This window comes from Saimiri boliviensis, chromosome 8, assembly GCF_048565385.1.
Source record: "Saimiri boliviensis isolate mSaiBol1 chromosome 8, mSaiBol1.pri, whole genome shotgun sequence".
In the NCBI taxonomy this organism is placed as follows: Eukaryota; Metazoa; Chordata; class Mammalia; order Primates; family Cebidae; genus Saimiri; species Saimiri boliviensis.
In genome coordinates this window covers 29,002,777-29,021,280 of record NC_133456.1, presented here as the reverse complement: position 1 = coordinate 29,021,280, position 18,504 = coordinate 29,002,777, and the positions used below count along the sequence as shown (strand labels likewise).

Below are 18,504 nucleotides of genomic sequence, written 5' to 3'. Positions count from 1 at the left end.
GTCAGTGCCCGTTCTGTTGTCTGTCTGTTTACAGAACCATTCTTTGAACTGCCCAGGTGTCAGTGTTGCAATAATTCTTAAAGAGCTTTCCACTCTGGTCTCCAGAGTTTTCTTCCGTACCACTGACCTCATCCTGCAAGTCTGGATGCTTACAGAATGGGCACCATACCAGTAGGTGCCCACAGGTTTTCTGACACACCAGGACTCATATTCCTTCCTCATGTGATCCTAAAATTGTTTGTGGACTGAAACGTCAAGGGGTTGCTGCTGTCTGGTCAGAACACCTGAAAAAATGACTAAGTTCACACCTGCACGGGCATGACAACATCAAGAGTGCACCTGGCTGACAGTGACCATCAGATGCCTTTGACTGAAAAACACGTCCCCACTTCAGACTCATTAAAATGTGAAAACATGTGCATGTGAGAATCAATGAAATATTCGTATCCGATAAGGTTTCCTTTTTTGAACATTTTTTTTTCCCCCGGACTGAATGATTGTCTTAATTGTCTTCATTTGCTTGTTTTGCATAGACTTATCACCCATTTTCCCCAAATGTTCAACAGGTCTTACACATCCCTCTCAATATGATTTTTTTTTTCTTTTTTAGAGACAAGTTTTTGCTCTGTCACCCAGGCTAGAGTGCAGTGGCACAATCATGGCTCACTGCAGCCTCGACCTCCAGGGTGTTAGTCCAAAATGCACCATTTTAAGCTCCACTATTTTGTAGACTTGGGGGTCAAAGTGAAACACTTCTCAGGGGTTTGGGCTGTGAGAAACATACTGCCTAACCACCTGACCACAAGGCAGACAAAAGGCCCAACTAAAGAAACACCCCTCTCGTGTCTCGATGGACAAACGTCCAAGGAACACTACGCTGACGTCCCACCAGAGCAAGGGCCAGAACTGCCTCATCATGGGAACATCTTATTAATATCCTGCGAGTGGCAAGCCCTACTGCCCAGACCCCTCCTGCCCATACCTATAAGTACCCCCAGCCTATACGCAGCAGTGGGCTCTGGCGTTCGGCTAGTTCCCCACTTCCATAGGTATGAAGCCTGCATTTACTGTTGAGCTGCCCTCTTTCTGCGTATGTGTCTTTCTTTAACCTTCACCTTCCCTTCATAACCTAACACTGGGTTCAGGTGATTCTCTTGCCTCAGCTTTCCAAGTAGCTGGGAACACAGGTGCACACCACCACACTCGGCTAGTTTTTTAAATTATGTGTACACACTGGGTCTTGCTATGTGGCCCAGACTCGTCTCGTACTCTCGGTCTCAAGTCATTTGCTTCCTTCGGCATCCCAAAGTGCTGGGATTATAGGTGTAAGCCACCGTGCCTGAGCTCAAGATGATTGTCTTACTGTATGCACAAGTGATTCAGATAATCTGTGAGTTCCCATCCTTTTCCTCATCCCAACCTCCAACCCCCTGCCCAGTGGACCAGCTGAGGCCTCTTGCCTGACTGTTAGCCTGGGATTTACCTTCTTTACTCTTCTGCTTTCTGAATCCTACGTTTCCCTCTTTCATGATTTACTCACTTATGTTGATGGAACACATCTCCAGTATCTTCTTAGGAAAAGGAACATGGTAATCAATTTTTCAAATTCTTGCATGTCTGATTTATTCTCTCTTCACACTTCATTGGTAGTTTTGATACTGAATTCTAGGTTGAAAATAATTTTCACTCGGAATTTTAAAGGCATTTAAAAATTTTATAAGACAAGCAGGGAAATGTAAACATTAACTGGACACTTAGTGATTTGGAATTATTAACTTCGGACCACTTTTATAAAAAAAGAATCCCAGCCTGGTGTGGTGGCTCACACCTGTAACCGCAGCACTTTAGGAGGATGAGATGGAGGTCTCCCAAAGGAGGACTCTTTGAGGCCAGGAATTAGAGGCTGCAGTGAGTAATGATTGTGTCACTAGCCTTAGTGACAAGAGTCAGACCCGTATTTTTAAAAATCCCTATTTTTTTAGAAATGTATACTGAAATATTTATGGATGTTATGATATGTCTGAGATTTGCTTCAGGACAGGGAAGTCAAGGGATGTATGTAGATGAAAGATGATTGACCATGAGCTGGTAATTGTTATAAGCTGCTATTGAGTACATGGGGTTCATGTACAATTTTCTTTGCTTTTTTTGTGTGTATAACATTTTACATGATAAAAAAGCATCTTCGTGTAAGAGTAAAGTACCAAGCAGCTCACTGGAAACTCCATGGGAGGGCTCATATAGACTGGTGGGCTTCTCGTAGAATGCTGGGTGAGGAGCCTTTTTCATTGGGAGAGCCTCTATGTCATATTCTAAAAGTCTGGTCTCTGGAGTTATTGAGTTTTTCCAGCAAAGACTCCCCCATCTCCTGCCTGGAAGGCTGGGGAGCAAGGGTGGGAGGAGGAAATAGACTTTCACTTGATCACACCTCATCAGTGCCCTTTAGGAGTCCCTAAATATGGAGCCTTTCCTGTTGAATCTTTAGGGAAAGGGTCTTTCCTTTATTGGAGTAAGGGAGAAGATGGAAGACGGGATTGCTGTTTGGGATGGGATGGGAGACCTGGGTGCCAACCCTTTAATTTAGAGAATTTCAATCAATCCTCCCTTTTATCTGTGTACCTCATCCTCACATCACACAATATGGGACACCCAATTTTGGGGCCCTTCTGAGGAGTCAGCTGCCTGCCCACTGCATCCCCTCTGCAAGCCAATCTGCTCTGCTAAGTCAATAGGATTGCACTATTCACTTTTTTTTTTTTTTTAAGAGAAAGAGTCTCGCTCTGTTGCCCAGTCTGGGGTGCAGTGGTGTGATCTCTGCTCACTGCAACCTCCGCCTCCCAGATTCAAGCAATTCTCCCACCTCAGCTTCCCGAGTAGCTGAGATTGCAGGCACCCACCATCACGCCCAGCTAATTTTTGTATTTTTGTAGAGATGGAGTTTCACCATGTTGACCAGGCTGGTCTTGAACTCCTGACCTCAGGTGATCCACCTGCCTCGGCCTCCCAAAATGCTGGGATTACATGTGTGAGCCACCGCCGGTCTCTATTCACTTTCCATTGCCCTAGAATGTGTAATCTCTTCTTCACTGATATGTTTTTCATTCTCTCTGTTGTTGTGAATGTGCACCCTTTAAAATTTCTCACTCTTTTTAGTGAAGTTTTGTGGAGGGGTGGAGAAGATGTGTCTGATCAATGTGGAACACAGAGTGCTTTAAACAAGGGCTGTCCCAGAAATTCCAGGATGGCCATCTCTAGTAAAAGTAGCTGCATGGTTTTCAAGCTGTGAGAGGGAGCAGGCGACACTCAGGATCGTTTCCGTGTGAACTCAACAACTCCCACGGACACTTGGGAGCCAGGGACGATGACTGAGCGTCAACGCATCTTTGGAGCATTAAGTCCACTGCTCAGTGGAGTTTAAACTTCAAACCTCTCCAGGGCTGCCAGATTTGAGCTTGGAGGACGTGGAGATAAACTGGAAGAGAGCTCAGGCATCGCCCTCCATGTCTGCCCAGGCCGGAACAAAGCCCCATTATGCGCCCTGATGCATATGTGCAGAATAGTCCTCATTTCTGCCTTGCAGGATATCTGGCAAACCAAGATCATAAATCTGTTGCAATTAGGCCTCTAGCCAGGTCGTCCCGTGGAACTGTTCTGGCAAAGGTCGCTCACCAGCTCCTAATTGCCAACTCCAAGACAGCTCATCACGCTGGTCCTCTCAGCAGCCAGGGGACGCTGTTGATCACTGGCCTCCTTTTCTTTCCCAGTACCAGTTTATTAAGTTACACTGATAAATAACCACACTGGTGAGCTGATTTGATTTCCCCCGACTCCTCTGCCCTCAACACACACACTGCCCCATCTGCTGCTAGCGGCACCTCTTCCCTACTTCAGAGCTTGGAGGATTGGGAAGGAGCTGGGCATTCGATTTTCTTTAAGGAAGAGTGGTTTACATAAATTGTTTAATAGGAGTTAGGTACTTAGAAATCCCTTAATGGATACTGGTTTGCAAAAACTGTTTACATTTAGATTTGTCTTTAAAGAATGTTAATTATTTAAACTATCAATAAAGTACTGGGTTTTAAATTTGCTTAAATCATGCCCTGGGGCCAAGTGGGAGGATCAGTTAGCTCCCTAATCGGGAGTTTTAACCCAAGTGTAGCCCCAGGCCACAGGGAGAGTAGAAGCTGGGCTGGGTCACCCTGGCCCGGCCTCCCCTGTCAGCGAACTGGTGCAGATCATTTTTAGCACTTGGTTGCTGGTGACAGCAGACACCGAGGACTGAAAGCTTATAACCAGGGACCCAAAGCCCCCGGAGAGGGTACGGTCAGGGAAATCCCTGAAGTCAGTCTTTGAGAGTCACAAGTCAGGGCTTCCTCACCAGGAGGGACAACAGACAGGAGGACCAGGCACTGAAGACCAGAGGCCAAGGTCTGCTCCAGGGGACACTGGACAGCCTGCTCCAACCCCTTGCTTGTTCTCTCCCCTCTGTGGACTGATGGTACACCCCAGGGTGGGAACATGGAATAAAACGTATTTATTTCCTGAGTTCCGTAACATCGAATCCAGTTGGAAATCCTGAGGTCAGGCCCCTAAGAGATCTGCTGGGGAAAGTGGTCAAACCAGTTCCTGGTGCTTTGGGGGCTGGTTTGTAGGAATGCCCCTGGAGCTGAGCCTCTGCTCCAAGCCTGAGCTATGAACTGCCATAAGACACCTGCTCCAGGCTGATGCGAGGTCAACACTGATCTGGACGAACCAAACCCCGGAACTCAGTCATCAAGCGCAGAATCTTAACAGAGTCCTAACAGTCCTAAGATAAGGTATGTGACTTATGACCTACAGGACAGTGGTCAGGGAGGCTGGGCAGCATCTACAGAGAGGACCCTGACATTCTAGAGCAGCGCTTCCTACATTTAGCTGCGCGTTGGAATCACCTGGGAGCTTGTAAAAATCCCAGGGCCCAGTCTGTAACCCAAAGCAACTAAGTCCAGATCTCTGAGGGTGGGACCCAGGTACCGCATTTGTTAAAGCTCCCCTGGTGATTCCAGCATGCAGCCGAGCGAGAGCCAGTGGCCTCGAGTCAGGTTACCCCATTCCCATCCTAATGTATGGTGCCCAGCTGTGCAAGCCAGAAACCTAGATGTCATCACTGTGGTCCAAGCATCACTAAATCCTCCAGGGCAGCCAACTTTCCCAACGCCCCAGGGTCACCCTCATGCAGGAGACAGTGTGCCCGGTGCCCCCTGGAGTCTGTGATGCTGTGGGCCCATATGATCCTGCACCTTAAGATCCCGTCCTCTTGTCTTCTCTCCATCCCCACCGCCACTGCCTTCCTTCACTGTCTCCCTCACTGGCCTAGATATTACAATTGTCTCCTAACTGGCTCCTTCACTAATCCAGTCTCTGCACTGGGCCAGGTGATCTAAACACCACATATGGTCATGCCACTTCTCTGGTTAAAGCTCATTAATGGGCCAGGCGTGGTGGCTCAAGCCTGTAATCCCAGCACTTTGGGAGGCCGAGGCGGGTGGATCACAAGGTCAAGAGATCAAGACCATCCTGGTCAACATGGTGAAACCCTGTCTCTACTAAAAAAAAAAAAAAAATACAAAAAATACAAAAAATTAGCTGGGCATGGTGGTGTGTGCCTGTAATCCCAGCTACTCAGGAGGCTGAGGCAGGAGAATTAATTGCCTGAACCCAGGAGGCGGAGGTTGCGGTGAGCCAAGATCGCACCGTTGCACTCCAGCTTGGGTAACAAGAGCGAAACTCAGTCTCAAAACAAAAACAAAAACAAAAACAAAAACAAAACCAAAAAACTCATTAATGGATCTCTTTAACTTTCGGAACAAAATAGGGACCATACAGCACAGCAAGGAAGACCCCCTGCAGTGCAGCATCTCTCTTTTGGGCCTCACCTGCTACCCTTACCCTGCTCACACCCTCTGATCCTGCCTCTCAGTGCTGCATGTCATGTCACACCTCTGCTCCCCTCCTTAGCTGCCTGGCAAACACATTCCTTCATCTCCAGTATACGGACAGCTCCTCTGGGAGCCTTTGCAGACCCTACTGAGCCCAGATGGTTTCTCATGCCTGTAGGCAACCCCTCCCAAACCCTCCCCACAGCATTGCCTTTATTTGTGTATCTATTTCTCTTCCGCCCTCCAGCCATATTACACTCCCAGAAGGCCTTCATCAGCAGACCACTGGAACCAAGAAAAAAGCCAGCTGCCTGGAGCTCAGGGTGGGACCCCTGGGTCCACCTCCTTCTATCCACTTTGAACCCCCTCTGCACTGGCTTCGCCCAGGCCCTGACCTGCTGAATTTGGCATCTTGGCTTACTTTCCCCCCAACTGGAAACTAGGCTCTCGACCGGCTGCCTGTGACCGAGATGACAGGCCACAAGATGCTGCTTCTGGGGAACTTGCCCTGCCTCGCTCCAGCCCAGATCCCAGGAATATGCTGCACGGCCCCTCAAGGGAACCCTATGTGATCTCTTATATGCATATTCCTTGTGGCCAGGGACTGGGCCTGATTCACTCTGGAACTCAAATGCCTTGTACCATGCCTAGGACGAGACCTGGCCTTTAGTAGTTATTCGATAAATGTTTATTGGGTGGGTGAATGGATGGATGAATGGGTAGGCTGGCTGGTAAAGGTATGGATAGCAGAACAGATGGACAGATAAATAGATGAATGGCATTTCCTTTCAACTTGCCCTAGCTCCTCCCAACCCTTCCCTTCCAATGGGCATACTGTCCCCTCCTTAAACCTCCCCTCTAGCAACCATCCAAGAGCTGCAATAGCCCTGGGTGTGTGGACCTAGCTGTGGCCAGGATGTCATACCAGCTTCCCAGGGAGGTCTCCCCTGTGGCAGTGACACTCTATACCAAACAGCTCAGCACATGATTAAGTTCTAACTTCTGATTAGGTTAGTCATTCATCATGTTTTCCTGAAGGCCGGAAGCTCTGCATTTCTTACAGTCCTGTGGCCCCTAGCTTAGTTATAGTACACAGTAAGTACTCAAAGAATGCTTAGTCATTGGGAGACCAGAACACGTCTCCTACATAGGAGAACTGAGGCCTTCCTCTCATTAAAGAAGAGATGGCCTTCCTTTCTCTACAATATTCAGCCTCTGCAAAGATGGTTTGGCATCTGTTTCTCAATCTGGGATAAATGTTCTGGATCAAGGAGTCCCATTAAAATGCCTCTCAGAGCACTTAGGGAATTATGCTTGGGAAGTCCTTCGTGGCAGCAGATAATAAATCAATCACCGCTCAAAGAAAATGCTGAGTTAGAATGGGATCATTCAGACTGAGATAGGATAGGAACTAAGAACACCCGTTCCGTAGAGGCTCGAACTCAGAGACCCCTCTGTGGATCTAGGCTGGGGACTTATAATGACTGACCAACCCAGTTTGCCCAGGACTGTCCCGGTTGTTGCACTGAAAGTTCTGCATTCTCAACCCCAGACAAACGGGGACAGTCGGTCACCCCAGCCTGGTGTTCTTTTCCTCCCTTCCTCATTAGCAGCCTTGCTGCATGATGCAGGAGCCCTGTGCATGCCTCTGCGTATATGTGGGCCACACCCCCCCTCCACATGCTTTTCCCCGTAGTGACCCTGATAGCTGGGGTCTGAGTCCACGGCTGGTGAAAAGAACAAGGGGCTGAACTCTGAATGGCACCGTTTGCGTTGCCTCGCCTTGGGCTCTGGAATAGGGGAATTTACAGGAAGGGAAGGAAAGAGAGCATTCGTACCTGAAGAAGAGAGACATTGGCAAGGCTGAGTCTGAAGAGGTAGTTCCTGTGAAAACGGAAACAGACATCCTAAGTGAAAACGGTTCTGCAGGCAGGACCCAGGGAGCAAGCAGCCTCCTGGCTCGGGCCTCCTGGGATGCCAGGACTGGGTGCTGATTGCTTAGGGTCAACCCCCAAAGACAGCTTTACCTCTATTTGCTCACTTAATCTTCACACAACCCTGGGAGGAAATTCAGGAAGCTCCATGTTACAGATGAGGAAGCGAGGTGGGTAGACGGCCCAAGTCACCAAGATAGTAAGTGAAGGAGTTAGGATTCAAACCCAGACCTTCCCCGAAGTCCCACGTGTCTCTGCTCCCAGCCAACTCAGCAGGCACAGGGAGGAAGCCCTTGACCCCACCTTTTCCAACCACAGAGCCGTTAAATGGAAAGCCTCACAGCACTCTTGCAGGGATGCAGACAGCCAGCTTCCTCCTACCCTGGCCTGCCACCCTGACCCACCCCTCCTCACACAGGCCAGCCATCTCTCCTGGCTCTGCACCCCAGGGTCCTGAGTCCAGTTCGTTTGTTCATGTCCTGCAGTCTCTCTTGCAGTCAGTGGCTCCGAGTCTGACCTTTCTGTGGCCGCCTCTCTAGACTACCCTCTCTCATCTAGCCCAGACGATCCCATCCACCACCTCACCCTCCCTCTCCCCACAGTCCAGCCTGCACAGGGCTTCCAGACTCATCCACCTCAAGTCCAGTTTTTACCTTCAGTAGTAAAAAAGATACTACTACTACTAGCAGTGATGATATCAGACACTTATTAAGTATTATAAGTGTCAGCCACTGGGAAATTGCTTTGCATGGACGCTGGAGCCAGAAGGCCCACCATGCACAGACCGGGAGAATTCCAGCTCAGCCACCTGCTGGGGGCCTTCTGAGAGCCTCAGCGCCTGCATCTGTGCAGCGGGGAAGTGAATGGCTGTCTTTCTTATTGCACGGGACTGTGGAGACACAGGGATGCTGTGATGCACAGTAAAAAGCCCTGTTCATGTTGAACAGATGTAAAGTCTTGGTTTTCCGCAACAATTTTCTTTCTTTGCTTCTTCTGTCTTCTTTTGGCTATTCCTATTTTGGTTCCTGAACTTTTGAGGAATCAAGACTTCAGAAAATTCTGGCCTACCTCAGCTGAGGAGAGAAATGAGGGGAAAGGCCGTGGAGTGGGCCAGAAAGAGAAAGAGGGCCCCTGCTGAAGGAATCCAGAGCCGGAAGAAGACGCCGAAGGCCAGGAGGCTTGCATTCCCAGCTCTGGCTCCAGGCCCAGGCCCCACTCAGCTTCTTTGCTGTCCTGGGGCTGGGCGGGCCTCCCAGGTGACTTTGGCTCCAGGCCTCTGCTGTCCCTCCCCAACCCCCTCTCCAAGTCCTTAGCAGAGCTCTCCCCATCCCACCCTCCTGGCCTGGGAACAGACGAGCTCCAGCTTATGGCTGTGCCCCAGCTGCCTGCTCAGGTAACACAGGCATCTGCTCACAGCTTTAACAAATTAGGGGAAACATTGCATTACTTTATTCATTTTTATCCATCAAAAATCATTCATCACAACATCGCAGTCAGCTCTCCTGGGAGCTGGAATGTGAGAACAGAGAGAAATCTCTGTAGCCTAACCCACCCTAAATCCCCTGTGGAACAAGGCAGAGCTATAAATGAATATAAAATTTCCCTAGCCTGAATTCCAGAGGTCCAGGGGTCAGGAATAAGGGGAAAAAATTCAGGCAGAAGAAAAGGAGGAAGGAAAATGACCTGGAAACAGGAAAAGAAAGTGGCGAGGACCCACTACATTGGCTCTAAGAAGCCTAAGTGACCAGATCTAGAACGGGTTTTCCCCCTGTCCATCTGAGGGCATGGCCAGACTCAGGGACACAGGAAAAGGTGTCCCTCCATCCGTCTGTGTGTGGGAGGCCTCCAGACAGAAAACATGACCACCTTCTGGGGAAGCCAGAGAGTGAGTCAGGAAGAACAGTGTGACCACAGTCACAGAGTAACCTAATCGCTCCGAGCTCCAGTTTCCTGGTCCATAATATGGGGGTAACCATAGAACCCACTTCCTGGGTTCACCCACTTGTGAAGATTTGATGATTTACTGCAAGAATGATTGACTACTTGTATTAGATTAAATATATGTGTGATTTACTCCCTGCAGTAACTGACTTACTACATATATGGCACATAAAATAGTGCCTGCCATGTGGCCAGTATGGAATAAATGGCAGATTTTGAAATGCTTTCAAAAGGTTCAGATGCTATGATTTGGGGTTTTTAAAGGTACAAATGTAAAGTGGGTAAAATCAGAATTAGGTTAAAGGATCACATTAAGGCCAGTTTCCTGATTGTAATGTTGTCCTACAGCTATGCAAGATGTTAGCCTTGGGGGAAGCTGGATGAAGGGCATATGGGAACTCTCTCTATTATTTCTTACAACTGTAGGTAAATCTACAATCATCTCAAAACAGAGAGTAAACAATTACTCTCTTTGCTGGGAAAATAAAGTCCATCCTCTCGTATACTTGCGTATGGACAGACTCCTCTGGGGAGCCAAGAACCTCACCACTGGGTGCACCTTCAGTCAGGGGTCCTGCCTGTTGGCGGGGCTGGCCCTGCTTTTTGCCATATACCTCTTTGCACCTTTTGAATGTCCCACCATAAGACAAAATAGTTAGTTTAAAGATTAAAAAATGAAAACGAAAATGCTTTCAGGCCCAGCTTTATAGCAGCCTTGTGAGGTTGGCCGCACAAACTGTAACCCAGATTTTACAGACGAGGAAATGGAGGCGCCAAGATCAAGATCCCCCAGGACAGGAATCCAGCTCATTCGAGCCTAGTCTAGAGCTCTGTTCTTGACTGGCTTCATTTTCATACAGCAAATGAAGGAGTGGAGACACTAAGGAAAGCTCCAGGGCAAGGACGGTCAGCTACAGCGTGGCTCGGAAGTGCCCGACCCAGTGGCCACCCTCTCCCCAACCCCACATCCACTGAGTCAGAACCTCTGGGCTACAGAGCTGAAAAATACCAGTGCGGTCCCAGGCCATGAGATGGATGGACCTGCAGAGAAACTCTAGGCCTGGGTTAAGGAGACCTGGCTCTAGTCCCCACATCCTGCTGTCATCATGCTGTGTGATGCTGGAAACGTCACCTTCCCCTCTCTGGGCCTCTGCTACTGCCTGTTTACAATGAGGACGGTGGGATGACACCAGCGATTCTCGAACTTGAGTGTGATCAGGCCATCTGGAGGGTTGCTAAAACACAGGTTGCCTCTTCCAGAGTTTCTGACTCAAGAGGTCTGAGGCGGATCCAAGAATCTGCATTTCCAACACATTCTCAGGTGCTGTGGGGCCAGGGACAGCACTGTGAGAGCTACTAGAGTCGGCCCTCTCTAAGTCCCCTCCCTACCAGAGCTGACCGTCTATGGCTTCATGAGGAATGAGCTCCTCCTAGTCCAACCCAGAGAGTCTCCACAGGTCCCCCCGGAGAGTATTGTCTGTTGGATATTGGATCTGAATAGTGAGCTAAGAGATCGGGCCACAGGCAAGTGAGGTCCTTCAGGGAAGTTTCTACCCCTACCCGGCTGTCCCAGGTGCAGGCCACCGGCTGGCCGGCAGGGGGCTCCTGGGCACCTTCTCCACTGAGCTCCCAGGGAGTTGGCCCAGGAAGCCGTCCAGGCCGCCGGGCAGGGACAGGTCAGGAGGTGGCCAGCAGGCATCCCTGCCCTCACTAACTGCCAACCACAGAGGCCTGCAGCTGACTGAGATTGTGAAGTCAAGAGTCACCCTCGCCCCCTCCCAACCGAAATATGCTTCCTTCCGTAGGGGACAGACATCCACACAGAGAGGGCCCAGCAGAGAGGACGGGCCCAGCACGTGGGTCTGCCCAGGTGAATTCATCCCGAAAAATATTCCCTCCACCCAGCTCCAAGCCCCTGCACCTCCTGCCCCAACCCTCTTGTCCCTCGTTACCTGGCTCCCACGATGAGCTGGTTCCTGGAGGGGTCCAGGGCGATCTGGGAGAAATCCCAGGCTCCAGGGTAGGTGAAATTAGAGACCCATGGCTGCAGATCTGGTGGAGGGAGAGGCAACCCTGAGGTTACTGTCGGGCCAGGAGCTCCCAGCTGCACCCACAGCAGACCACAGGACAGAAGGGTGAAAGTCGGGGGAAAGTGGGGTGATGGCACCCAGGAGACCTGCCCACCTCTGTGTGGCCCCAGGGACTTGGGAGTGGGTGTTGCAGTCACTTAGCGCAGAGGAGGGCACATTCCTTAGCTCAAAGGAGGGTATGAGCCTTCCCACAGAGGCACGAAGGGACACCTATACTCGCCCTTGACTCCCCGCAGACCCCCACCAGCCACATCAGTACACGCTGGCAAATCCTGCCTGTTCTACCTCTAAACTGCCTCTGAAATCCATTCACTTCTTTCCTGCTGTATCCCACCCCCATCCAAGCCACCACCAGTCTGGAGCAGTGCCAACAGCCTCCTAACCAGCCTGGCTTCCACGCCTGCCCCTCCAGTCCATTTCCCACAAAGCAACCCAAGCACTTGCTCTCAAATGCAAATGTGGTCATGTCACTCTCCAGCCCAGAAGCTGTTCACAGCTCCCAACTACCCCCAGGAAAAGTCCAGCTCCTGCAAAGGCCCTTGGGTTCTGGCTCACTGTCTTCCCAAGTCCAGTTCCTAGCACAGCGATTATTTACTGATCCCCTGAAAGAACGATGCTTCGCCTTTCACATATCCTAAACTCTCCACCCCAGTCACACTAAACAAACACTTCTCTGCCCCGAATCCATCCCACAAGAGCCTGCGAGCCCTTGTGCTTCAGTTCTCCCTCAATGGAACAATTCCTGTTCACCCCCATCCCTACCTCCTCCAAGAAGCCTTCCCTGCCTGCTTCAAGCCTGGTTAAGGGGTTTCAGTCTTCTACTTTACTTTTACTGCCACACTGTGTGTCGAGCTTGGTAGTTTGCCCTGGGAGCCAAGAAAGACTTTCTTCCTAGATCTCCAGGCTCAGTCCAGCACTTGGCCATGTTTGAACATATATATGAATAATCCTCAATCCCTTCTTGTATGAGGGGAATTGGATTTTCAGACAAGATCCTGCAGAGGTGGGAGGTGACAAGACTGGGCGGTCAGTGTCCACCCTGCCTCCAAGGAAGGTTGTTCCTAACTGAGGCCTTTCAAAGGGACTGGGTGGGCAGATAGGAGACCTCACAGCCTCTGGGAGGATGGGTAGTGGTCTGGCAGGGCCTCCCTCCTGCTGGAGACACACTTCTTCCTTCTTGGTTCACAGCCTCCTGATAGTTCTCCCTCAGCCCATGCGTGGCCCACAGACGGGAGGGAATTGACACCAGTAAGGACAGAGCCATGGAGTAGAGGAACTTTCATGCTGAAGGTGGTAAAGATTTAGGGGTAACAGGAGACACTGTGCTTTCTCCCCACAGTGCCTTAGCGACTGGCTCACAGAAGGTGGGGGCAGGAGGTGGGGGGCAGGGAGAGAGGGGGGGAGAGAGAGAGAGAGAGAGAGAGAGAGAGAGAGAGAGAGAGAGAGAGTCTGTGTGTGTAATCCAAGGGCAATAAATCATTGCTCATTATCCCTCCACTACAGAGTAAAAGCAGCGCTTCATTTCTGCACGACAGGCAAACACTTAATCGCTCCCTGGAGAACTGGAGATTTTGCGAGTTGGATGTTTTTCAGAAAACTGTGATAGGCATGATTAAAAAAAGAAGAAAGAAATACTGCAGCAAAATGAGGCAACCCCCTTGGGCCCGCCTCTGCCCCCAGCAGGTGACTATAGGTTGGCAAGAATTGTCATGTAGCCACGATGGCTTTTGGATGATATAGGATAAGAAGTGGGTCTGGAGTCTGATGGGTTGGATTTTTAGCTGACTTCTCAGAAATCCTGGAGAAATAGTATATTACCTTGGAAATGAAACCAAGGGTCTTCCTCCTCCAGGAAGCCTTCCTGGATTACAACCTCTCCACCCTGATCTTATTTTGTTTCACGTTCTATCTTTTCCATTCCATTTACATTGTACGTTATTGTCACTCTGAATGTGGTCAAATCTTTTCTGTGTGTGTAGGGTGGGGTCTTCCCTATCCCTATGAGACTGAGTGCTCCTTAGCAGCAGCAAACGGGTTACACCTTAATTCCCTCCTTCCCTTTTGACAAGGGCATTCCAGATGTAGGCAGCTGAATGAGGGAGGAGGTGGCATGATGGGTCTGCAGTACTCCATCTGGGGACTCTCAGCTCTGTCTTCACTTAGGCCCTTTCTTGGGGAGGAGGGGAAAGAAGAGGAAACAGGGTAGAAGCTGGGATAAAAATGGGGAGGTGGGAGTGAGGGCATGGAGGGTGGTGGCCTCTTCCAGTTTCCTTACGCCTCCCCTAGCCCAGGCCCACAAGGGCAAGGGGGATGGGGGAAGTGGGAAGATAAGGGGATGGGCAAAGGACAGGGATCCTGGGGGAGCCTTGGGAAGGGAACCAGCCTGCTTGCATTAAACAGGCCAAGGGGACCAGAGGGAAGCCTGTCTTTAAAACACCAAGCACGTTCTGAGTTCCATGTGTGGTGAAGGCTTTGGACGGTGACTTTAAGGGAAAAATGACATTCTCCATGACGCGCCTGTGATTTTAATTACAGTCAATTCAATTACCCACCTTGCAGATTAACCACTGCCAGCATTAAGTCCAGGCAGGCTTCTCCTGCTGCTTAGAAAGGTAACACTGGCAAATGAGAGAATATGCAGGCTGAAGAGAAACGCAGCTTGGCCCCCCTTAAGAGAAACCCACAGGAGAAAATTTAACCTTACAAAACAGAAAAACAGCAGTCAGATTCTGCGACTGGCAGCTCCTCTAGGGTATTTAGGGGTTATTCACAGCTCGGTCAGGTGTCAGGGGAGAGGGAAACTCACAGTTACAAGCTGGCAGCCTAAAGATTGGTCAGAAAGGAAGTGTGACATCCTAGGGGGCTTCGAGGCTGGGGTTGGTGCTGTCCTGGATTACGGCCACTTCTCCCCAATGCAGCGTCCCCAGAGCACAGTCCTTTGCCCAACTCTAACTGAGTCCCTACTGTGTGCTCAGCCACACTAAGGAATGTGGGAACACAAGAGAATCAGCCCTGGTCCAAGCGCAGAACCAGTGCCAGCTGGGCTGAGGGACCAAAGGCAGTGACTTTTAACCAATAACATGAGATCATTAGGTATGCAAAGGAAACTCTCTTCGCCTCTGAGGCCCCACAGCATCCCCTTCTGTGCCTGGTACCAAGCAAGACACAATGAAAATACAGCAAATGGTTAGGAAAACTGAAAGCTGTCAGAATAGGGAAGGGGAGGAGGGCATTCCTTCATTCTATAGGAGAGTGGGCTGAGAAGTCAGATTCATTCAATTCATACCTGAGGATTGAAAATGATCTCAAGGAACCCAGGCACGCAAGGAAGACATCTCCCACCTCTCTGACTTCCTCCCCCAACCCAATTTGCACCAACAGAGACCAGCCTAGTGGGGGGACAGGGATTCCCCAGCTCCACGTCCCTGCCCCCAGACTCAGCCAGGCCAATAGTGCCCCCCAACAAAGCCCCTGGGAGGAAATGTTTCATTAGGGCCCCAGTGTGAGGGAGGTAGCCCTAAGAATCCACTACTTCCATCCCCCTCTGTCCCTATCTTCAGTGACAGCCACCAGCACTCCAGGAGCCATCAGAAGTCTGAGGGTGTGCACGCGTTTTGCAGGCTTAGGACATTGTTAATTTACTTTAATCCACTTAAGCCTTCAAAGCTTTGGATCCCAGCTCAAACGAGACAGCTAGAAACCTTCCTCCCTGAGAGGAGTCAGCCCACAGGTGGGAATCCCACCCTTCCGCAACGCCCCCAGACTCTCCTGCATACTGCCTCTCCCACCTCTCAAATCCTTGGCCTCACTGGTTGATCCATCTTGCCTGACCCACTCCTGCAGGATGGGGCTCTGTGTGTCCTCCTGTCTGGGCCACCAGAGTGTAGAGCACCTGAGGGCTCCGCAGTGGGCAGTGGACAGAGCACTGCGTGTGGAGTCAGGGGCCCAGCATTGAGGATGGCCCGCCATGCCTAGGCCTTCCCATCTGTAAACGGCAGTGACAGTCTCCTTGCACTTCCTCCCCAACAGGGTTACTATGAGGAGGAAATCGGCCAGTGTCTATTAAACTTAAGAACCTGGGGACCCCCGAGACTGCATCTGCAGATCCCAGTGAGAGCTGCCAAGTAGGTGGTGGGTTAAGAAGTACTAATGACTGTAGCGCAACCAGGAACCCACCCCTTCCAAACTGGGTAATAGGTTGTGACAGAATGTCTGGAATGCTCCGGTATTTGTGTGTGTGTGTGTTTTCGCAAGTATTAGAATATATATATATATATATATATATATATATATATATATATATATACACACTAATTTTAGAAACTCTTATCAAGAATTTACAGACTCCTTGGAACATGTCCAGTGATTTACAGATCCCAGTTTGGGAAACACTTTAATAGAACATTCTCACACCCTCCCTTGACAAACAGAAGGAGTTACGAGTCACCAGAGCCCTTGCACTGGAATTTCCCAAGACTCTAAAGAGAGAGAGCCCTGCAGCCCCTTAGAGCAGAAAGCAGCTTTCCAGAGATCTCCTAATGCATGAGTCATGCTGAGACCCCTGGCCACCCACACCCAGTGCATCCACAACTTCCTTTTCTAGCAAAAGACTCCCTTTCCCCCAGGTTGGCATGCATGAAGGGCCTGAGTCAATTAGCTAGAGACAAAAATTAGACCCCTCCAGTCCATCGCTGCCCATCCTTTTAAAACATCCATTACCAGAGGAAGAGTCTCAGGACCCCGGGACCCAGTAGTTAATGAACATCTGAAGGACATCCAACAGCCAGAAACCTCCTGCCAAGGTCTGACCTAAGTCCTTCAGGACACGGCTATTGCGAGACAGGTCCAAACGGGAAGCAGCTCTTACCTTCAAAGGCCACAGTGGGGTGCTCGCTCAGGGCGCACAGCTGCTGCTCACTGCTGGGCTCCCTGGAGACATCCTGCGAGCTGGAGAGGTGGAACACCGGCAGCGTGAGGATAGGCAGCAACAGCGAGACAGCCAGGGGGCCTGCGACCACCATGGTGGGCTCCTCTGCAGTCCTAGCTCTGGGAGGCAGACAGCGGAGGAGACCTGCAACACAAACACTCAGTCTCACCAAGCGCTCCCTCCATCTGGGCCCGCCGCCCTCGATTCGCTTGCGGTTGTCAGTGGCCCCACACGGGGTCTGAAAAATAAATTTCTATTGTATTTATGTTACCCAGAGTTTGCTCTGCTTTAGTAAATGCAAAGATATAGATCATCCCCTGAAAGCTAATTTCCCTTGTAATAGTATGCTGTACAAAACTGACAAATTATAGTGCCTTTTCTATTTATGATCCCAAATGGTTTAAAATTAGTTTTAATGATAAAGGTAGTATCTTAGGGATTTTAATAAATGGAGCTGAGGCCATGGGTAACTATTCGTAAAAAGATAAATCTGGATCCATAACTCATGCTTTATATACTAGGAAAAATTCCAAATAGACAAAAAATTTCAATGTTGAGGCTAAAAATCATAAAAATACTAGAAGAAAATTCTGGCAGGATCCTCTGTACCTTGGCATGGGAAACCATGATTCAGAATCCAGAAGCCGTCAAAGAAAAGATTGATATATCTGACTACATTAAAATCACAAACACCTGGACTTCCCTTTCCTCTCCCCCAAAACAACATCAATCAAAATCATAAGGGAAATGACGAACTAGAAAAAATATTTGCAATTCATATCACAGACAAGAAACCAATATTCCTAACATATATAAAGAACTGAAACTGCCTTTGCAAAAACTATGACAGTGCAGGAAATCTGACCTAACAGACTCCATCTTGTTTATAGCCTGCAAGTTGCCCTTGGTCATTCCTGGGCCTAGGCCAAGCTAACTGTGTAATTTACAGTTTAACTTTGAAGCAAAGAAGATTACAGCCCCTTCCCAAAGCAAACCACCTCCCTGCTTGGGGATCAGACCTCCTTTGTAATACTAACAAGTTAGCCACAAGGTAGGAAAGTATGGCTCAGGAGTCATTCAGCCAGATGTCACAAGATTCCTAATTGCTCCTATACATAACATCATGATTGTAAAACCTGAGATTGGTGTTCTAGGCATTTTTCAGACACTGCACTCTGTTGGATCTGCTGGTGTCACCCGGACTGGTAAACTGGTTCATCTGATCTTATGATCCCCTACCCAGGAACTGAACTCAGCACAAGAAGAGGGGCTTCAAGTTCCTATGATTTCATCCATGACCTCACCAGTCAGCACTCTCCACTCCCTAGCCCCACTGCTCCCCAAACTATCCTTTAAAAAACCCTAACCTCTGAATTCTGGGGGAGGCCACTTTGAGTAATGATAAACATCTGCCCCTCTGCTTAGCTGGCTTTGCTTCTATTCTTTCTCTATTGGAAAAATCTGCTGTTCTCACTGCATCCGCTTTTCTGGACAGCAGGCAAGGTGAATCCATCAGGCGATTATAGAACTTCTAGGAATCAAGAAGGAAGAGACTAACGATCCAGTAGAAAAATAGGCAAAGAATATAAATACAAACAGGGGCTTAAAATATGAATGACACTTATCCTCACTCATAATAAGAGTAACACAAATTAAAACAGACTGAGATACCACTTCTCATCTATTGGTTTAGC

The 18,504-nt window shown here is 49.4% G+C and overlaps 1 protein-coding gene across 13 annotated transcripts in view; it reads right to left on the bottom strand.

The window, feature by feature from the left end:
• The window catches only part of SEMA5B (semaphorin 5B), a 118,079-nt gene that overhangs the window by 22,298 nt on the left and 77,277 nt on the right, over window positions 1-18,504 (bottom strand). For all 13 annotated transcript variants that reach the window (XM_039477641.2, XM_039477643.2, XM_039477642.2 and 10 more), the window contains 3 exons: window positions 16,751-16,954; window positions 11,746-11,845; window positions 7,757-7,802 (listed from right to left, as the gene is read on the bottom strand). In XM_039477641.2, the coding sequence (XP_039333575.2) occupies window positions 7,757-7,802; window positions 11,746-11,845; window positions 16,751-16,904 (300 nt within the window). In that variant the 5' untranslated portion in view covers window positions 16,905-16,954. The remainder of the gene's footprint in view (window positions 1-7,756; window positions 7,803-11,745; window positions 11,846-16,750; window positions 16,955-18,504) is intronic.